At 40.9% G+C, this 20,557-nt stretch overlaps 1 protein-coding gene across 5 annotated transcripts in view; it reads left to right on the top strand.

Annotated features, from left to right (window-relative positions):
* Positions 1–20,557, top strand: part of OCA2 (OCA2 melanosomal transmembrane protein) — a 217,534-nt gene that overhangs the window by 99,722 nt on the left and 97,255 nt on the right. For all 5 annotated transcript variants that reach the window (XM_034431376.3, XM_087895329.1, XM_087895328.1 and 2 more), the window contains exons 14-15: positions 2,943–3,081; positions 6,133–6,265. In XM_034431376.3, coding sequence (XP_034287267.2) covers positions 2,943–3,081; positions 6,133–6,265 — 272 coding nt within the window. The remainder of the gene's footprint in view (positions 1–2,942; positions 3,082–6,132; positions 6,266–20,557) is intronic.

The raw sequence follows: 20,557 nt of genomic DNA on the forward strand, positions 1-20,557 counted from the left end.
TATTTTATACTATACTTTAGATATCTGCAACTATTGCTCATATCTATGTGGATCATTTGGATGACCTTTTTAAACAGTTTCTCTTTTTCTCAAAGAAACAAAGTCTAAGTGTGCCTTGTTGTGTAATATGTTCTATATAAGGAAACCATTCTTGAATTTGATCAGATTTCTGCTAAGATTATATCTAAACAATTTTCCACTATTGGTATTCTCCAATTTTAGGTTCCCAATCTAGTATCATTGGCCTGCCTAACATCACATTTTAGGAACTAATGAAGATGCTTAGATAGATGATAGATAGATATATAATTGATAGATGATAAATTATAGATAGATAGATGATAGATAGGTAGGTAGGTAGGTATAGCCCTCACTTTTCTGTGTTACCTTTCTTTGGACAGTTTTTTGTCTCTGAATCCAGATCATTTCCAGAATTAAACATAGTCTAGAAATGAACACAATGGTGAGGTAAAGTCATTCATTGAAAAAAAGAATTGACTGTCCTTTTTAATTTGCATATCAACTCCAAACATGGCTCCCTGCACTCTACTTCATTCAGTTCTTTTTCTAGGTGTATTTTCCCACTCCTTCCTTCTGTTTTTTGTTTCAGTCAGCATCAATCATAGTCAACATGTTAAGGAATTATGGGCATCATACTCACAAGTTTTGTCCACTCATGTTCTAGAGCAGGGATCCCCAACTCCCAATCCACGGGCCAGCACCAGTCTGCACCATGCTAAAAAACCAGGCTGCACAAACAAGCAAAGCCCCATCTGCGGGATGCAGGCAGCATGCAAAACCACGTCCCCTCTGGTCCATGGAAAAACCTCTCTCCATGGAACTGGTTCCTAGTTGGGGGCTGATGTTCTACAGATTCCTTTCCCTTGCCTGCTTGTTGATTTGAGTGTGTGAGAACAGAAGATTAAACAATCAGATCTGCTTGATACAATAGCAGTTTAACTATGAATTAATTTATTTCTTCTTACCAAGTTGGCAGAACTCCATCTTTCACTCTAAGGAAATGACAAAACTAGCATTTTATGGTGAATTTTTTTTCTGATAGGCTTTGAAATGTTGATTTAATTGGACACTATATTAAACACAATTTCTAGATTCAAATATTTTTTATTCCCTTGAATGTCTTACCAAATAGAATGAGGAACACATTTTGAATGAGTGAATAAACAAATGTTTTCATATTATAGTGGGCATCTCACATATAGTAATAGTTTTTTTAAAAAACAAGACTTTTTAAATAAGTTATATATTTCTTCTCTTACATGGTTTTGTTAATCATCCAGTTATTGTTACTGTCTTTCCCAGGATTCTTCAGTCCAATTTTAAAATGATTTTGTAAGCTCTTATTACCATGGTGATGAAGCTTAGTAGCAAATTCTCCTGATTCCCTGACAATAGGGATTTAGCTTTTTACCAATGATGCATGAAATATGATCTTATTTTCTTGTTAGGTTTTGTGGCAAACTCACTTTTAAAAAAGAAAAGACCACAGCTTGTGTTTAAGAAAAAAAACAAAACCACAGTTCTCACTCATGTTTCCATGGCACTGCTACTCAACATTGCTTCTTCATATAAAACATTATGAAAAATTGGAAATAAATCTGGATCCAGAAGGGAATCCTATAACATCCCTTAATAGGCAAAATTTACCTGTCAGAATTGGTTTTATGGATGTTGCATGTTTTTGCAAAATAATTTGTTCTAGTCCAGTGATACTGTTGTTGCACACATAGACATTCTTATTTTTTTAAGATACTCTGTGACATCCGGAGGTGGTATTCAGCAGGTTGTGACCAATTCTGGAGAACCAGTAGTGGAAATTTTAAGTAGTTCAGAGAACCGGTAAATACCACCTCTGACTGGCCCCACCCCCATCTATACTCTGCCTCCTGAGTCCCAGCTGATCGGGAGGAAATGGGGATTTTGCAGTAACCTTCCCCTAGAATGGGGAGGGAATGGAGATTTTACAGTATCCTTCCCTTGCCATGCCCACCAATCTACGCCCACAGAACCGGTAGTGAAAATTTTTTAATCCCACCACTGGTGACATCCATTTTAATTTGTTCTTCTCCAACCTCAAACTATAAAGTAGGGTTGGACAACCTGTAGCTGTCTCAACACTGTTGGACTCCAACTTCTGTTATCACCATTATGTTTTATACTTTACAGAAGTTGTCAGGAAGCCCACCCATTTCAATTTTAAAAAAACCTGAGACAAAAATTATTGTTTCTCCAGTTTTTGAATTGGAAGCTTGAGATATTTAAGGAAAATTAAAGGAAGGCCTATCACGTATATTCCATGCTGCACTTTAATTTTATTGAAGCAAAAATTAAAGGGCAAACTATGTTAATACTTAACATTAAACTCAAGTTATTCATATGATATCTTTTGCTTTTGGTCTTTAAGGTAAAGGTAAAGGTTCCCCTCACACATATATGCTAGTCGTTCCAGACTCTAGGGGGCAGTGCTCATCTCTGTTTCAAAGCCGAAGAGCCAAGCACTGTCCAAAGACGTCTCCGTGGTCATGTGGCTGGCATGGCTAAATGCCAAAGGTGCACGGAACACTGATAACTTCCCACCAAAGGTTTTCCCTATTTTTCTACTTGCATTTTTTACGTGCTTTCGAACTGCTAGGTTGCCAGAAGCTGGGACAAGTAATGGGAGCTCACCCCATTATGCGGCACTAGGGATTCGAGCCACTGAACTGCCGACCTTTCAATCGACAAGCTCGGTGCCTTAGCCACTGAGCCACCGCATCCCTTTAGTTTTTAGTTCTTTAGTTTACTCTTAATTTTTGTATGATAGTTCGAGTGCTCTTAATAGGCTCTGTTTTGTTGTTATGTTTTTAAGAGAAATATTAATAACATTTTTAAAAAGTCATCCAGCAAGGATATTATCTGGTATTTTCTCTGTGGAATTGTAGGTTATGTGAGGTGCTCAATCTTGATCCCAGGCATGTTCTGATTGCTGAAGTTATCTTCACAAATATTGGCGGGGCTGCTACAGCTATTGGGGATCCTCCAAATGTGATTATTGTTTCAAATCAGGAACTCAGGAAGATGGTACGTATTGCTCTCTGCTGTGCTAATTAAAACAACAACAACAAATCCCTATGAACAGATGTTGCTGTGTATTACTGATTCATTCATTCCACTGTGTTGAAAAAAGAACATATCCATTCTGACACTGTTACACATAACCAAACATTCACTTCCCCTCTGTCAGAATGGTTCTTCAAGGAATAACTTAAATTAGAAAAATGAATATTAGACCAAAAAACTCCTCAAATCTTAAAGTTCAATTTGTTTCTCATCATCAATATGTAGTAACTACCTTATTATCAAGCCTTCAAGTTTATATCCACATGCTTGGGATTAAGTCCCAAAGAATCAATGGAATTCATTTCTGAGTTGACATACATTGGAATTGTGTTATACGGGATGCAAATAACCAAAACTGTGCCTGCTGATGGGAAGGTTTATTACGTCCATAAGATTTTTCATTGGTTGATTGATTGATTTAATTTGTTTATCAAATTTAAAAACTATTCAACTCATTCTCAGAATGACTCTGGGCAGTTACAGATAAAAGCATAAAAACCCTATAAAAAAACCAATATGTACCAAGTTCTGTAAAAATCGTTTGTTTTAATCTTGCACAAGACATGATATAACGCATTTCTAATTGCCCAATAATATATCTATTTTCTTTTTCTGAATTAAACATTTAAACTTTCAAATACTGGTACGTTTTTAAGAAATCTGATTACCTTTTATAATTGGAAAAAGTGTTAATATTGCTGTGTGGCTAATTTACATAATTGTAGTTTAATTCATCTCAGCTCAGAGTAAAATTGTGGGGGCAGTAGGAAGGATCAATAGTGTTAAATAGTTTATGTTCCATAGTCAATGATCTCAGAATATAATTTAAAATGTTTTGTAAGATAATTATTTTAGCATTGGCATATGTCATAGGTAACTTCATAGACCATAGGAAATTCTTCTGACTTACAGACTTCAGACATACTGTATGTCTGCACATTAGTAAAGGAAATTTGAAAGAAGACGCTACAGTGTGAAAATAAACCACTGTCTTTTCGCTTTTTGGCTTTAGGATTTAATATGCTTTGAAAGTGACTCACAAGAGATGTTGCAGAATATATGAGAATGCAAGCACAGTATCTCTTTAAAGCAACCACACCTTTTTTTAGACCTGCACAAATTTGAATTCATTAAAGTAGCATATCATTCATATGACTCATTAAAATAGTGATGCATATTCAGGTGCCAATATATGGCTGTTTTACAGAAGTACTTATTCATGCATTCTCACAGGTTCTGAAGCACTACTCCTGAATATGTTTTGATGCACATGCAGCTCTTTTAGGCAACATTGTACAGATAGTTCTTACTTACTGACCACAATTGGGACTGGCAACTTGATTGCTAGGCACCACATTCATAAAGTGAAATATCATCATCATCATCATCATCATCATCATCATCATCATCATTATTATTATTATTATTATTATTATTATTATTACTATTATTATTTTTTAGATTTGTATACCGCCCTACTCCCGAAGGACACAGGGCGGTGAACAGGCACAAATTAAAACACATATATACAAAAGTTAAAAAACATAATTAAAACCAAATTGAATAATTTCGCCCGAGACAATTAAAATTCCCAATAATTTAAAAACAAATTAAAATTTCAGTTTAAAAAATTTAAAAGAAAGGGGAGAAAATTAGACCAGGCCGGCCTGCTGGAATAGGAGGGTCTTAAGAGCATGGCGGAAAGTGCGCAGATCCGGGATCCTCCATATCTCTGGGGAGAGCTCGTTCCAGATAGTAGGTGTCCCCACAGAGAAGCCCCCCCCCGGGGGCCGCCAGTCGACATCATGTGTCTGCAATGGATCTATGACCTCCCTTTTGCTTTGGTCACTAAGTGAATCATTGCCATAGTTTATTGAGTCATCATGTGATTGTGACTTGTGATTTCATTTCTGTGTTCTCTATTAAGTCTGCTTCTCAGAAGTTGAGAAACACATAAATAGCAATTATGTGACCATGGGACATTGCAATTGGTAGAAATTGGTTGCAAAACTGTTTTTTCCAAATAGTTGTTATTGTGAACAGTCATTAAATGAGGCAGTTGATAAGCAAGGACTACCTGTACTTGTGTTTAGTATAAAACTTTCTTGATGTACCTCTACTGAGTCATACTTGATTTAAAAATATAGTGCATAGTGACTGAATCTATTTAGATTTGCTACAATTTGTTACAGTATGACAATAAGAATGTGCTTTATTAACAAACATAACTGATTTGCAATAGGTTCTGTTTTAAATTGTGTTTTTTTCCAAAACTGAAAACTATATCCACTTATTTGTATTATAAAAATGGTATTGTATGTACGTATATATGTATGTATTTATGTATGTATGTATGTATGTATGTATGTATGTATGTATGTATGTATGTGTTTGTTTACTTACTTGCTTACTTACTTACTTACTAATCTATATGGCCATTCATCTCACAAGAAGTGACTTTGTATTACTATCTTCTACTTTGTTCATGGTTTAGAAAGATTAAAATTATTAATTATAATTTGTCTTCCAACTTTACCTTTTGATCTCATAAACATATTTTAAAGACTCGGGACGCGAAAGCTATTTTTTAAGCCAATTCATCACGATACACTGACAAATGCTATCTTAAACTATCTTCCAGGATAGTGTAACCGACCAAGAAGGAGGTGCTTTGGTGCAACAATGTGTGTGTGTGTGTGTGTGTGTGTGTGTGTGTGTGTGTGTGTGTGTGTGTAAAAAGTAATATTCTAAATTTCTTTCACTTGGCAGCCATTTTTTATCAGAAATGGTGGGCACATTTCCTGCAATGGAAAGCTAGGTGGGGGAAGACAGACTGTAAGTGGAATTTGAGAGCTCACCTTAAGATGCACTTCTTCTAAGAGAGACATGACCTTAAATGTGCTATTAAAAAGATAGTCCGATCACCTAAAACAGCAGATGCTATTTTTGATTTCCATTTTCACTGAGTAGAACCATTGTAACTGACTGTATTTCAACTGTATTTTTTTCTAGGGGTTGGACTTTGCTGCATTTACGGGGCATATGTTTATTGGAATTTGTCTTGTACTTCTGGTTTCCTTTCCTTTTCTACGGCTACTTTACTGGAATAAGAAACTCTATAACAAAGAGCCAAGTGAGATTGTTGGTGAGTGGAAATTTGAAACAAGGTAGATATAGATCTGATTTACTTGATAAAATGAAACATTAAGAAGAGTGTTTTGTTTTGAATATAGATTGGATTTATAGTGAGCTTCAACCCTGAGAATTTGTTATATTCCTTTTCCAGAATTATTTTATCTGCTTATTCAGTGATTAATGTACTCCGAGAGCATATGCACCAAGTCAAATTCCTTGTGTGTCCAATCACACTTGGCCAATAAAGAATTCTATTCGATTTGATTTGATTAAGTTTGCTATGGACAGCACATTATGGATTGTGTTTAAGACTATCAGATATAATGAATGCTACACAGGTAGTTGATTTAGAAGAGCATTTGCTGGGAATCAGATGTAAAGTCACTTGGGCTGGCATGTGCCAAATGTTGATGTCAGGCATTACAAAGGTATGGCTTTAAATTCAGCTGCACAGACCCTTAATTGCTTACAAAGGAATTGGCTTATGTGACAAAAGGCTAATGGGCATGACTGGAATGAAATTAATCTCTTTACTGCAGACAGAAAAGAAGCTGTATACACTTACACAAATTTTCTATTGTAGTGCAAAGAAATCAAAGTCCTTATATATTCTATGCTCCAAGTTTAAATTCTAGGTGTTTTCCTCTTCCAGAATCAACAAGACAACTTGGCTGAACTTGTGAGAGCCTTGATCCAGCTGTTGGTTCTCCTTTCTGTCTAGTGTGAGAATTAATATGGTTCCTCAATCCCCAGCTTTATTCTTTACAATAGCAATAGCACTTAGACTTATATACTGCTTCACAGTGCTTTACAGCCCTCTCTTACAGAGTCAGCATATTGCCCCCAACAATCTAGGTCCTCATTTTACTGAAAGATGGAAGGATGAGTAAACTTTGACTACAACGTCAGTCTTGATTCCACCTTTTTGTTTAATATTTTAAATTAGTAGGCAGTGGTTTCTTTATAGATGTGCTTTATTTTTATTTTTATTTTTTAAAAATCATCGTTAGCAAGCATAAAAGACATTTTTAGGAGCAGCTGTTAGTTAATAGCAATTACTCTGAAAACTATTAGGAGTTGAACATTCCAAGGCTGAGATGTCTTGAAGTCTTTAAAGAAAATGGTATTATCCTATGCTTTGTTATTTAAAAGAGTATAATCATCTACAATATTCTTGCGTTTTACTAACCAAAATGGTTAAATATAATCAGTAAAGAAGCGTATTCAAACTCAAATTAGACGTCATCTGTGTTATTCTCTCATTACTATCTTCAGATTCAGCAGTTCTCATAATTAGTAAACTTTTTCCCTCCTACAATCAGCAGTGGTTACATCAGGATGAAGCTAATCAGTACTTGCTCATTGCTCAATAAAAGCAAATACTAAAGTACTAGTTCTATTAATGATTTTTGAGAAAGGAGATGAGAGGGGCGATCAAAGTACATTTCATTAAAAGGGATCTGAAGCAATTTGGCTTCAGAGAAGTAACGGAATGAGTGCAAGATGTCTTAATGGGACTTTCCAGTCTTTAATTGCTGTAGTTCTGTGATAACCTTCAACAAATTGTTTGAAACAGCTGTTTCAATCAATTTAGTGTCTGCAAAGTTGCCCTCTGATTACCAATCAAACAAGTACTGAATGTTTATAAAAAAACCTCATTCACTGTTCTCCATTGCTTAAATTTCCTCGGTTTTCATATTCTTTTTTGAGGGTGTTCTACTGCTATTCAGTTGCTTAGGATGAGCAAGGAATTCACAAGATTGCACTTTGAAATGCAAGGAGACTCCTGACATTTTAAAATTTAGAGACTTAGAAAATGCTGCTTATTGAAAAGCTGAAAACCTTAAATATTAATCCTCTGTCATTTTCATAATTTTATAGCACAGGCTGTAACGTCACCATGTCATTTTTCTTCTGTCCAAATCATTATCATTATTTTTACTTGTTATAATCTGCTTTATTTATTGATTTACTTGATGTCAGTTAACTCAATTTCCAGATCTAGCTCTAGATCTATACTAGCAGATAGCCTCATGTCACGGGGTAAATAGGAGCCTGGTGGCGCAGTGGACTAAGTGCTGTTAAAGTAGCACTTAGTTGCCAGCTGCCTGCAATTGCTGCAAGTTCAAATCTCACCAGGCTCAAGGTTGACTCAGCCTTCCATTCTTTCAAGGTAGGTAAAATGAGGACCCGGATTGTGGGGGCAATAAGCTGACTTTGTATAAAAAAGAACACCACTTGGGGGGTCCGAAAACCCTACTAAGCAGGTATATACAAAAGCATGAAGGCTATTGCTTAATGCATTGTAAGCCGCCCTGAGTCTCCAGAGAAGGGCGGCATATAAATCGAACTAATAAATAAATAAATAATAAATAAATAGGGTTGATCATTTCTAAGACTTGAAAACACAGGAGGGTTGGACCTGGGTACTATCTGGGTGGGGGCTACCAGGCAGTTCCAAGATTATAGATGGAGATAACCTTGAAGAAGGTTAAGTAGGAACACTGAAACTAAGATAAGAGACAGATGAATCTTGAGAAAGCAGAAGGCATGAAAAAGAAACTCAAGGCAGTACTGATGATGTTACCTAATTTGGTAATGAAACATCTGCAAGGAAATAATCAAGCTAAGAGAGCACCAAGTACTCCACAAAACTAAAAAATAATGTTACCTTGATTCTATTTGATAGAAAGGAAGTGAAAAAAAATGTAGAAGGCTTTCATGATTTGGTTATTATACCCTATAACAAAAATGTAGCAACCTGTAACCTTTGCATTGTCCTACATTATTGGGCTGACACCAGGCTAGATTGGAAGATGAAGATATCTATAATATATCTATATAGATATATGGAAAGAATATTTTCATATTGTCAAGAAAAGGACATGAATATTACCAGGATTCAGGCTTGACTTGAAGGTTTTCTTTACATCACACACACACACATTTAAAAGGAAGTTTCTTTTCTTTTCTTTTTCGTTTCTTTTATTAGATTTATATACCGCCCTACTCCCGAAGGACTCAGGGCGGTGAACAGGCACAAAATAAAATACATAAATACAAAAGTTAAGAACATAATTAAAACCAGATTAAATAATTTAGCCCAAGACAATTAAAAATCCCAATAATTTAAAACAGATTAAAATTTGATTTAAAAGAATTTTAAAACAGGGGAGAAGATTAGGCCAGGCCGGCTTGCTGGAATAGGAGAGTCTTAAGAGCACGGCGGAAATTGCGCAGATCCGGGATCCTCTGTATTTCTGGGGGGAGCTCGTTCCAGATAGTGGGTGCCCCCACAGAGAAGGCCCTCCCCCTGGGGGCCGCCAGTCAACATTGTTTAGCTGATGGCACCCGGAGGAGCCCCTCTCTATGAGAGCGTACCGGCCAGTGGGAGGCTGCTTGTGGTAGTAGGCGGTCCCGTAAATAACCAGGTCCTAAGCCATGGAGCACTCTAAAGGTGGTAACCAAAACCTTGAAGCGCACCCGGAAGACCACCGGGAGCCAGTGCAGCTTGTGAAGAACAGGTGTCACACGGCAGTGCCATGTTGCTGCCATAACCACCCGCGCGGCCGCACTCTGTGCCAGTTGGAGCCTCCGGGTGCTCCTCAAGGGGAGCCCCATGTAGAGAGCGTTACAATAGTCCAGGCAGGAAGTGATGAGGGCATGAGTGATTGTGTGTAAGGAGTCCCAATCCAGAAAAGGACGCAACTGGTGAATCAGGCGAACCTGATGAAAAATCCTCCCGGTCACGGCCGTCAAGTGCTCTTCTAAAGACAGCCGTGAATCCAGGAGGACACCCAAGTTGCGAGCCCTCTCTGTGGGAGCCAGCGATTCGCCCCCAATAGTCAGCAATGGCATCAACTGACTATATCGGGACGTCGGAAACCATAGCCACTCGGTCTTGGATGGGTTGAGCCTGAGCCTGTTCTTCCCCATCCAGATCTGCACGTCCTCCAGACACCGGGACATCACTTCAAGGGCATCGTTGTGGTGGTCCAGGGTGGAGATGTACAGCTGGGTGTCATCAGCGTACTGATGGTACTTCACCCCGAAACCACAGATGATCTCGCCCAGTGGCTTTACATAAATGTTGAACAAAAGGGGCGAGAGGACTGACCCTTGTGGCACCTCACATATGAGGGGCCTCGGGGTCGACCTCTGCCCCCCTGCCAACAAAGACTGCAACCGGTCGGAGAGAAAGGAGGAGAACCACCGTAATACAGTGCCACCCACCCCTAACTCTTCCAACCAGTGCAGCATGATACCATGGTCGATGGTATCAAAAGCCGCTGAGAGATCTAACAGGACCAGGACAGAGGAGCAACCCCTGTCCCGAGCCCTCCAGAGATCATCAACCAACGCGACCAATGCTGTTTCCGTGCTGTACCCAGGCCTGAAGCCCGACTGGAATGGATCCAGATACGTCATTTCATCCAGGTACTGGGGGAGCTGTCGCGCAACCACACTCTCAACAACCTTCACAACGAAATGAAGGTTGGAGACAGGACGATAATTAGCCAACACTGCCGGGTCCAGGGAAGACTGCTTGAGGAGAGGCCTCTTTCACCGCCTCTTTCAAGGTGGCGGGGAAGTTGCCCTCATCCAACGAAGCATTTATAATCCCCTGGAGCCAGCCTCACATAACCCCCCGGGAAGCCAGAACTAATCAGGAGGGGCACGGGTCCAATAAACATGTCGCGGTCAGTCCACCCAGAATCCTGTCCACGTCGTCAGGGGTCACAGGATCAAACTCATCCCAGGTAACATTCTCAAGACCTGCCTCAGTCATCCCCCCCTGGAACTACCCAGTCGGAGTCCAGATCTTCCCAAATCTGAGTGATTTTGTCATGCAGATATTGAACAAAATCCTCGGCTCTACCCTCCAAGGGATCCTCCTGCGCTTCCTGGTGGAGCAGGTAGCGGGTCACCTTAAACAGAGCGGCCGGGCGATTATCTGATGATGCAATAAGAGCAGCAAAATATGTACATTTTGCTGCTTTTATTGCCACTAGGTAATTCTTAATATGAGATCTTACCAGTGTCCGGTCGGATTCAGAAAGACTGGCCCTCCAACTCTAGGCGTCTTTTTCGGTGCTTCATCTCCCTCAGCTCCTCAGTGTATCAAGGAGCTAGGTGAGATCGGCGCCGGGTCAGAGGCCGCAAAGGCACAACCCTATCCAGAGCTCCAGCAGCCACCCTATCCCAGGCGGCCACTAGGTCCCTAGTCGAGGCGTGTGCCAGAGCCTCAGGAAATGGCCCAAGCTCCATCTGGAACCTATCAGGTCCCATCAGGTGCCTGGGGCGGAACCATTTTACTGGCTCTGCCTCCCTGCGACGGGGTATAGCAGTTTGAAGGTCAAGATGAAGGAGAGAGTGATCCGACCATGACAAGGGCTCGGTGACTATGTCTCCTATTCAAGATCACTCAACCACTGTCCAGAGACAAAAATCAGGTCTAACGTATTTCCCCCTGTGTGGGTAGGGCCATGAATTAACTGGGTCAGGTCCATAGCTGTCATGGAAGCCATGAACTCCTGAGCCACCTCCGACATCTCACCCACAGATGGCAGATTGAAATCCCCCATGACCATAAGTCTGGGGGTATCAACTGCCACTGCGGCGATAACGTCGAGGAGCTTTGGCAGGGCTGCTGCCATGTGGCAGGGAGCCAGGTACGTGATCAGCACACCCATCTGAACCCCATGACCCCACTTCACAAGGAGGGACTCACAGCCGGCCGTCTGAGGAACAGTGGCCTCCCTCGGTCTCAGACCTTCTTTAATAATAACCGTTACTCTCCCCCGCCCCGTGACCTTGGCCGATGGAATGCAAGGAAACCTGGCGGGCACATTTCAATGAGGGGAACCCCCCCTCCTGGCCCAACCAGGTCTCCATAATACCTGCCAGGTCCGCTCCCCCCTCACCAATTAGGTCACAGATGAGGGGGGCTTTATTTACTACGGACCTGGCATTGCACAGCATCAGCCGGAGGGCCGGGCCCTGAGGGTCTGTGCAACCTGGGGAACGGGTGGAGCCTTGGGGGCTGGAGCGCACCACTGCTCGTAAACTGCGGGTGTGCACTCCCCTGACTCGATATGGCCCCCTGCTCCTGCTGTATCTACCCCTCCCACTCACAGTAGTGATGTTCAAAGCACTATCCGGACAAACTCTGACTCCCCCCTCGACCCCAGGATCCCCACCTCCCACGCCGTGCTTCCTTGCCAGGCCCGCCAGGCCCCTTAGTAGGCTATCCCCCATGCCCACCACCTGCATTCAAATCAAACCCTCCCCCTCCCTAGAACCCCTTAAAAATTTAACTAAAAATTTGAATAACAAACCCGTCAACCCCCTAGTTTTCACATGTTTGTCATTAGGCAGTGGAAGTACAGTGAACCTGAAAATCCTGAGGTAATTATCTCTTAGCATTTACACAATAGTAAAGATTGTGCCACATTAAGGTTTTGTGGAAACATCTTTCTTTCCCTCAGTAAACATATCGGTCTATAAACTATATAAAACAGCCAACAAATAATAACAAAAATCCCTCTATCCATACCGAACTGTACAGGAACCATACCAACTGTTAAAATTAATCAACATTTATTAAAACTTTGACAATGCCATGGAAGAAAGAGACACTTGATGAATATCTGTAGGTAGGCTGGCCCATCATTAACTAAACATGTCTCCAGGAGAGCAGAGACAATGATGGTGGCAAACATCAAAGAACCAGTTCTTCAGAACCTCTCCAGACAAGAAGAGGATGAAAGATCATCCACATGTGTTTCATGACAAGACCTCACAACAACAATTTTCCATAGATTTAAGCACTGAGAGACAAAGGGATCAGTCATCAAGCTCACAACTGCAGAGGAGCCTTTTAAAGGACACTAAGTTTGCTAACATCATTTTCTAATCACTTTTGGAAATTGCTTATCTAACCATCTTAAAGCTATTAGAGAATGACAATTAGATCTGACGAGTATATTTTTATTTCTGAACAAAAGAAAAATTAACTATATTATCTAGTTCTCTTTCCAACTCTCTATAACTTCTATCTTACTCTTCAAAAGTTTATTTTTTCATTGTTCTTCTACATCTGCAGGCGCTTGTGTTATAGAACTACAATCATCTTAACTTCTTCTTTCACTCCCTCTTTCATTTTTATAAATTTTTCATTAATTTTTTTCAAAAGCTATCAATTTATTAAGTGATTTAGCTAACACTGGAAAAATATAGTTTGTTGCTCAAGCATTTTCACAGTTGCTCAAACATTTTCTGAAGAAAATCTGGTATAATTCCTCTCTCTGCAGGTTGCTCTTGCAATCCTCTCCTCCCTCTGTTTATTATTGCTACGTTTCTCATGGTTGCCATTATGATACTATCATCCAAAAATGAAAATGTTTTAAAAAGGGAAAGACAAAAAGCAAGCTTCTCCCCTCCCTTTTCTCATTTTGTCTTCCTATGTCCTTAATATTTACGTACATCTTAAATGGCACTCTGCAGTTACAGTGAGAATCACAGTTTGGCTAATATTATCCTTATGTTTTGATCTGTGAAATTCACCAATTGTCTGGACTCTTTAATAGCAAGCAAAAACATTCTTCCAGTTAATTGTTTTTTAACTCCAATTTGTTCAAAAGCACTTTCACCAAAAATAATCTTTCAAAATAATTATCCATTTTATGCTGTCTTATATTCACTCCTTGTTAAACTTTTTGCAAAAAAAGCTTTTAAATATTTAAAACCTTTTCCTCTCTTTTTAATACTAGAAAGACTGTTGACTCACCAAGTGAGATTTTCTTTTCCTGTCCCTCGGAAAACCTCTCTTTAGTTGTAAATTAGTTATATCCGAAAGTGCTTTAAAAATGAGGCTCAGGCTAATCTTATATCCCTATAGGTTGCATTACAGCTATGAGCTTGATTGAAATCCCTCAACTCCCAGCCACTCAATTTACAAGCTGACCACAAAAATCTCAGTTCCTGCACTTTATTCATGAACAGCAGTTGCCCAAGCATAAGTGGGTGATCTCACAATCTCTTCTTTTTCAGAAGAGATTGTAGTGGCTAGAATTCACTGTCTGATTGTCCAGCTCTGCCAAAATATTGTACCTGCTCTTTCAGGGACATTTAGTTCACCATAAATCCTCATTTGAAGCTGATCAGAAGTGGGTTAAGTATAGAAAAGAGTTTGTCATCTATAGAGATATCTCACTCTTGGTAAGATTCAGTTCAGATCCCTGGCCTTTAATGAATATGTGTATGTACAACTGAGAACAAGGGATAGGCTAGGGCTGGGGTGTCAAATTCATGTCATCACGGTGGCATCACGTGACGTATCAGGACTTTCCCCCCCGCCTTTGCTAAACCAGGCGTGGGGATGGTCAGCAAGTGACGCATCCGGCCTGCAGGCTGGGAGTTTGACAGCCCTGGGCTAGGGATTCTTCTGAACATTTTCAAAATAGCTGACTAAGCTGATCTCTGCAGAGATACTTAAATCATCTATATTATTAGTGCTAGATCAGCGGTTCTCAACCTGGGGGTCGCGACCCCTTTGGGGGTCGAACGGCCATTTCACAGGGGTCGCCAAAGCCCTCTCTCACCCCCCACGCCTTCACTCACCCTCACTCTCTGCTCTGTTGGATCGCGGGCTGTTTGCTTACCCCGCCCACTCCCAATCTATTGCTGCCTCCTGAGTCCCAGCTGATGGTTAGAGGAAAAAAACTGTTTAAATTCTTGCCGTGGGGCTTTGTTAAATTGCTGGCTCGCCCCGCCCCTCCGCACCACTATTTATTGCCAATAACAAATGGTTCGGTGTTTTTTTGTAATTTTATTGGCCTGCGGAGCTTCAGCATAGGCTAATTAGCCCTTGATTAGATCAGCTCCCGACTCTCAGCTGATTTGCTCTCAGCTGTTTTGCTCAGGGCTCTGCTGCTTGTTTGCAAAGAGCGCTGGAGCAATTTTTTTCCCCCTAGCTATGCTGAAAAAGGAAACTGAAAGTAAAGCAGGCTGTTGGCTTTGCTATTGTTGCAACGTTGGAAAATTAGGCAGGCAAATTTCTTTTCTTTTTCCTCACCAAAAAAGATAGGTGCAAACAATGGGAAATTTAGGGAAAAAGAGGAGAGTTCAAGATTTTAAAACACAAAAGAAAAAAAGCTCTATTTAACCAGGGAATTGTAATAATTGAGATACTATTAATTGTATATTGTGTTGAAAGCAGAAATGGTTAAATTGTGGTTTGGAGGAATATATGGGGGAAATTATTTGGTTTATTATTATTGGTAAATATAATTAATTGATTTGTAAGAAATTGGATTGCATGGAAATAATTGGAATATTCATGTTCATATTGATTAATATACAAAAAAGGTAGTTTAGTTTAGTTTAGTTTAGTTTATTTGATTTGTATACCGCCCTACTCCCGAAGGACTCAGGGCGGTGAACAGCCAAGCAATAAAATACATAAATACACAAAATTTAAAACCAGATAAAATCAAATTAAATCATTTTGGCCCAGACAGATTAAAACACCCCAATAATTTAAAAACAGTTTAAAATTTACATATTAAAAGAGGGAGGAGATTAGGCCAAGCCCGCTTGATGGACTAAAAAGGTCTTCACAGCGCGGCGGAAGGTGCGCAGATCCGGGATCCTCCGTATCTCTGGGGGGAGCTCATTCCAGACGGTAGGTGCCCCCACAGAGAAGGCTCTCCCCCTAGGGGTCGCCAGCCGACATTGTTTGGCTGACGGCACCCGGAGGAGTCGCTCTCTATGAGAGCGTACTGGCCGGTGGGAGGCTATTGGTGGTAGTAGGCGGTCCCGTAAATAACCAGGTCCTAAGCCATGGAGCGCTTTAAAGGTGGTAACCAAAACCTTGAAGCGCACCCGGAAGACCACCGGGAGCCAGTGCAGCTCGCGCAGGAGAGGTGTCACATGGGAGCGCCATGACGCTCCCATTACCACCCGCGCGGCCGCACTCTGCGCCAGTTGGAGCCTCCGGGTGCTCCTCAAGGGGAGCCCCATGTAGAGAGCATTACAATAGTCCAGGCGGGAGGTGACGAGGGCATGAGTGACTGTGCGTAACGAGTCCCGATCCAGAAAGGGACGCAACTGACGAATCAGGCGAACCTGATAAAAAATCCTCCCGGTCACGGCCGTCAAGTGCTCTTCTAAAGACAGCCGTGAATCCAGGAGGACGCCCAAGTTGCGAGCCCTCTCCGTGGGGGCCAATGATTCGCCCCCAATAGTCAGTGATGGCGTCAACTGACTATATCGGGACGACAGAAACCACAGCCACTCGGTCTTGGATGGGTTGAGCCTGAGCCTGTTCCTCCCCATCCAGATCTGCACGTCCTCCAGGCACCGGGACATCACTTCAAGGCATCGTTGGGGTGATCCGGGGTGGAGATGTACAGCTGGGTGTCGTCAGCGTACTGATGGTACTCCACCCCGAAACCACGGATGATCTCGCCCAGCGGCTTCACATAAATGTTGAACAGGAGAGGCGAGAGGACCGACCCCTGTGGCACCCCACATATGAGGGGCCTCGGGGTCGACCTCTGTCCCCCTGTCAACACAGACTGTGACCGGTCAGAGAGAAAGGAGGAGAACCACCGCAACACAGTGCCTCCCACCCCTAACTCTTCTAACCGGTGCAGCATGATACCATGGTCGATGGTATCAAAAGCCGCTGAGAGATCTAACAGGACCAGGACAGAGGAGCACCCCCTGTCCCGAGCCCTCCAGAGATCATCAACCAACGCGACCAATGCCGTTTCCGTGCTGTACCCGGGCCTGAAGCCCGACTGGAACGGATCCAGATACGTTATATAACTGATTTATATTAAAATGTTGAATTTATATTAAACAACTGTAATATTACATAATTAACCAATGTGAGGATGGATATAAAAATAGATGACAATGGGAAGGGGTATAATATAGAATAGAAGGGAAAAATTGAATTTGATTAAGATTAGACATGAGGATGAAGGGTAATATTGTTTTTTTACAAAAATAGATGAGGAATAAATATGGCAAAAAGGAAATATAAAAATTGTAAATTTAATTGAAATGACTAAACACTGTTTAAATTTGTGAACCGGCCAAATACTCTGTTCAAAGAAAATACATTGTATGTTTGTACGTGTGTTTCTAATTATTGTTATTTATTCATATTTGTTCTCTTTTATTCTTTAAAGTTTAACAATTCATTCTTTATCTTAATATCTTTATATTTGTTTGGGGTTGGCTTTCTTCCATTTCACCTTTTTTATTGTACAGCAATCTTTCTCCTCAAACCTACCACCTCTCTCTTTTCTTTCCTTCTTACTTTCTCTTCCTCCCCCTCTTCTTCTCCTCCCTACTTCCTCTTTCTTTCTCATTCTCCTCCTCTCTTCCTCCCTCTCTTACCCTCACTCCTACTCTAATTTCCCTTCCCTTCCTTCATCCCTCTCTATTGCTGTATCCTTTTATGCATATGGACTACTAAGAGGGCTGAAAAAGTTATTTCTGACTGGTCCTCGCACTTTTGACCAGTCCTCGAACTTACGACTGTCCTCACATTTTACGTTTTTGCCCTATCTTGTCACCATGGTGAAGAGAAGCAGCTGTGAAATGAGTGACACGTTGTTAAGAATGCTACAATGGGCATAAATGATGACTAGTCATAAGTGCGAAGACCGGTCAAAAGTGCGAGGACCTGTCAGAAATCACTTTTTTCAGCCCTCTGGGTAGTCCTTTTGTGCATATGGACTACTCAGAGGGCTGAAAAAGTTATTTTTGACTGGTCCTCGCACTTTTGACCAGTCCTCGAACTTACGACTGTCCTCACATTTTACGTTTTTGCCCTATCTTGTCACCATGGTGAAGAGAAGCAGCTGTGAAATGAGTGACATGATTGTTAAGAAAGCTGCACGGGCATAAATGTGAGGATGGTCATAAGTGTGAGGACCGGTCAAAAGTGCGAGGCCCAGTCAGAAATGACTTTTTTCAGCCCTCTGAGTAGTCCCTATACACATAGCCATGGCCACCCGGTCACATGACCAGCTAGCCATGCCCACCCAGTCACATGACCTCCAAACCACACCCACAAAATAAGCCACGCCCACAGAACCGGTAGTAAAAAAATTTAGAACCCACCCCTGGTTGGGGGTCACCACAACATGAGGAACTGTATTAAAGGGTTGTGGCATTAGGAAGGTTGAGAACCACTGTGCTAGATGATGTCAACAGCCTCTCAAGAATTTATAATACACAAGATATCTATAGGCCAACACATAATGCTGATCACACACTTGATTTGATCATTTGCTGGGATAGCCTTCTTTAGACAATTTCCCTTTTAGTAATCCCATTGCCATGGACCACTGCTTGCTGAAGGCCAAGCTTAAGGCTACTCTTCAATATCAAGAGTTGAACTAGTCTCCCCAAAAAGATGGCATGAAGCAAAAAAAATGTAGAATACAAGTACTGGAATACTGACCCTGAAAACACAATGTAGAGCCTATTTGAGATGCTAAAGGATGGTGCCCCATCCTTTTGGGCACCAGGGACCACTTCCATGGAGAGAGGTTTTTCTGAGGACTAGAAGGGGCATGGTTTCACATGTTACCTGCATCCTGAAGATGGGGCACTGCTTATTTGCGCAGACTGGTTGCTGGCATGCCACGGACTGGTGCCAGTAAATGGACCAGGGGTTGGGAACCTCTGCTATAATGTACTATGGCAATATAATCCAAAAAGTACTAATGTGATTGCCTCTACAAATTCTTATACAGCTAGCTATTTAGTGTTGTGAAAGAATATACAAATGACTTCAACCTTTCATTTAAAATTAAAGAACACCCAGATTGCTGTGGCATTTTCAGTGAGTTCTTTGGGTAGGGCAGCTCCGACTTGGAGGAGGGGCAGCAGCAGGGAGATAGTTGGGGCTGATTTGGCTATAGAGCATTCGGAGCAGTTGGAAATGACAGAGGATAATGGCCCTGAGCTGGGACCTCCTTCTAGCATTAAAACATGAAGTGCTGAGTGAAGAGCAGAACAGAAGAGGATTGCATGGCTTCTCATGAGGCAAGTGTATTTCTATTGATTATTGCTTGCATCTGGCCAGAGCTCTATTTTAGAGTGACTGCTAGCAAGTAGACTTTTTCTGGGAACTTATACTACTATCTGGAAATCTCTGTTCCTCATGAAAATCTGTGCCTTTTGGAATTCCACACTCTTTGACTTCAGAACTTTACATTTCAACTCTGGACTCCAATGTCTGGATCCTGTTCAGGGTTTTGGTTTAATTTTGACAAGACTGAGCGGCAATGTTGGATGCCATCCACCCTCTGTGGTTCAGGAAAATCATGCCTCTATTCCCAGGTCTGGGGTTGGTGCATTTGTGGGATGCCTGTCATATTTTTATTTGTTTTTAGTGTGGACTATCTAATTTTTTCTTTGTATTTAATTGTTTTAACCATGCATTGGCTTTTGTAAATTGCCCAGAGTGTATTGGAATGGTAAATTTTAATGCCTCCATGAGGGAAATGAACTGTATAAATCTGCATCCACAAAATCAACTTTATGGAAATGTGATACTTCAATTATAGGCCAGTTCCTAGAATTCTATGGCTGTGTAGGAAAAATGGGAGTGATTCAGATAGATTATATGAAATAAATATGCAAACTGACTTTAGGATGGTTTATGGGATTGAATTATTTGGTGAATGGTTTTCATTTGGAGATAAAGAAACTGTTGAGTCTCCAAAGTTTTTCAGTGGCTTTCAATATAACTCACCCCAATATCTTTTTAGATCACCTGGCAGTTTGAGTAGATCTCCATTGAAATTATTCTGCTCATATCTGCTAGGAAGGTACTAGATGGTGACAGTTGACCTTGTAGTTCCATGAATTTGGAGTTCATCCCTATAAGCTTCATTTAATCCCCAACATTTTTTAACAGATATGTAACAGTCTGGAAGAGATCAGCAGCAGATTTGAAAGCAAATGTTACCAATATGATGATGACATTCAAATACCTTTTTCTATGACAACATCATAAAACACAACTGCCTTGACAAGTTGGCTGCAAATGGTAATGGGTTAGATGAGGAAAAATAACATTGAGTCCAGATGGATTGGGAAGACTCATTATTGGATTTTAATACCAGAATTATATACAACTGTCTAGATATAGTCATACTTTCTTAGAATGAGAAGATACATAGCTTTGGAGTGAGTCTGAATATAGATAGTTTTCTTTCTTTAATGGCATTTATAATCAGAAACACTTTGATTTGTATTAGTTGATGTGCCA

Source organism: Pantherophis guttatus, chromosome 5, assembly GCF_059756535.1.
Source record: "Pantherophis guttatus breed Tessera chromosome 5, ASM5975653v1, whole genome shotgun sequence".
In the NCBI taxonomy this organism is placed as follows: Eukaryota; Metazoa; Chordata; class Lepidosauria; order Squamata; family Colubridae; genus Pantherophis; species Pantherophis guttatus.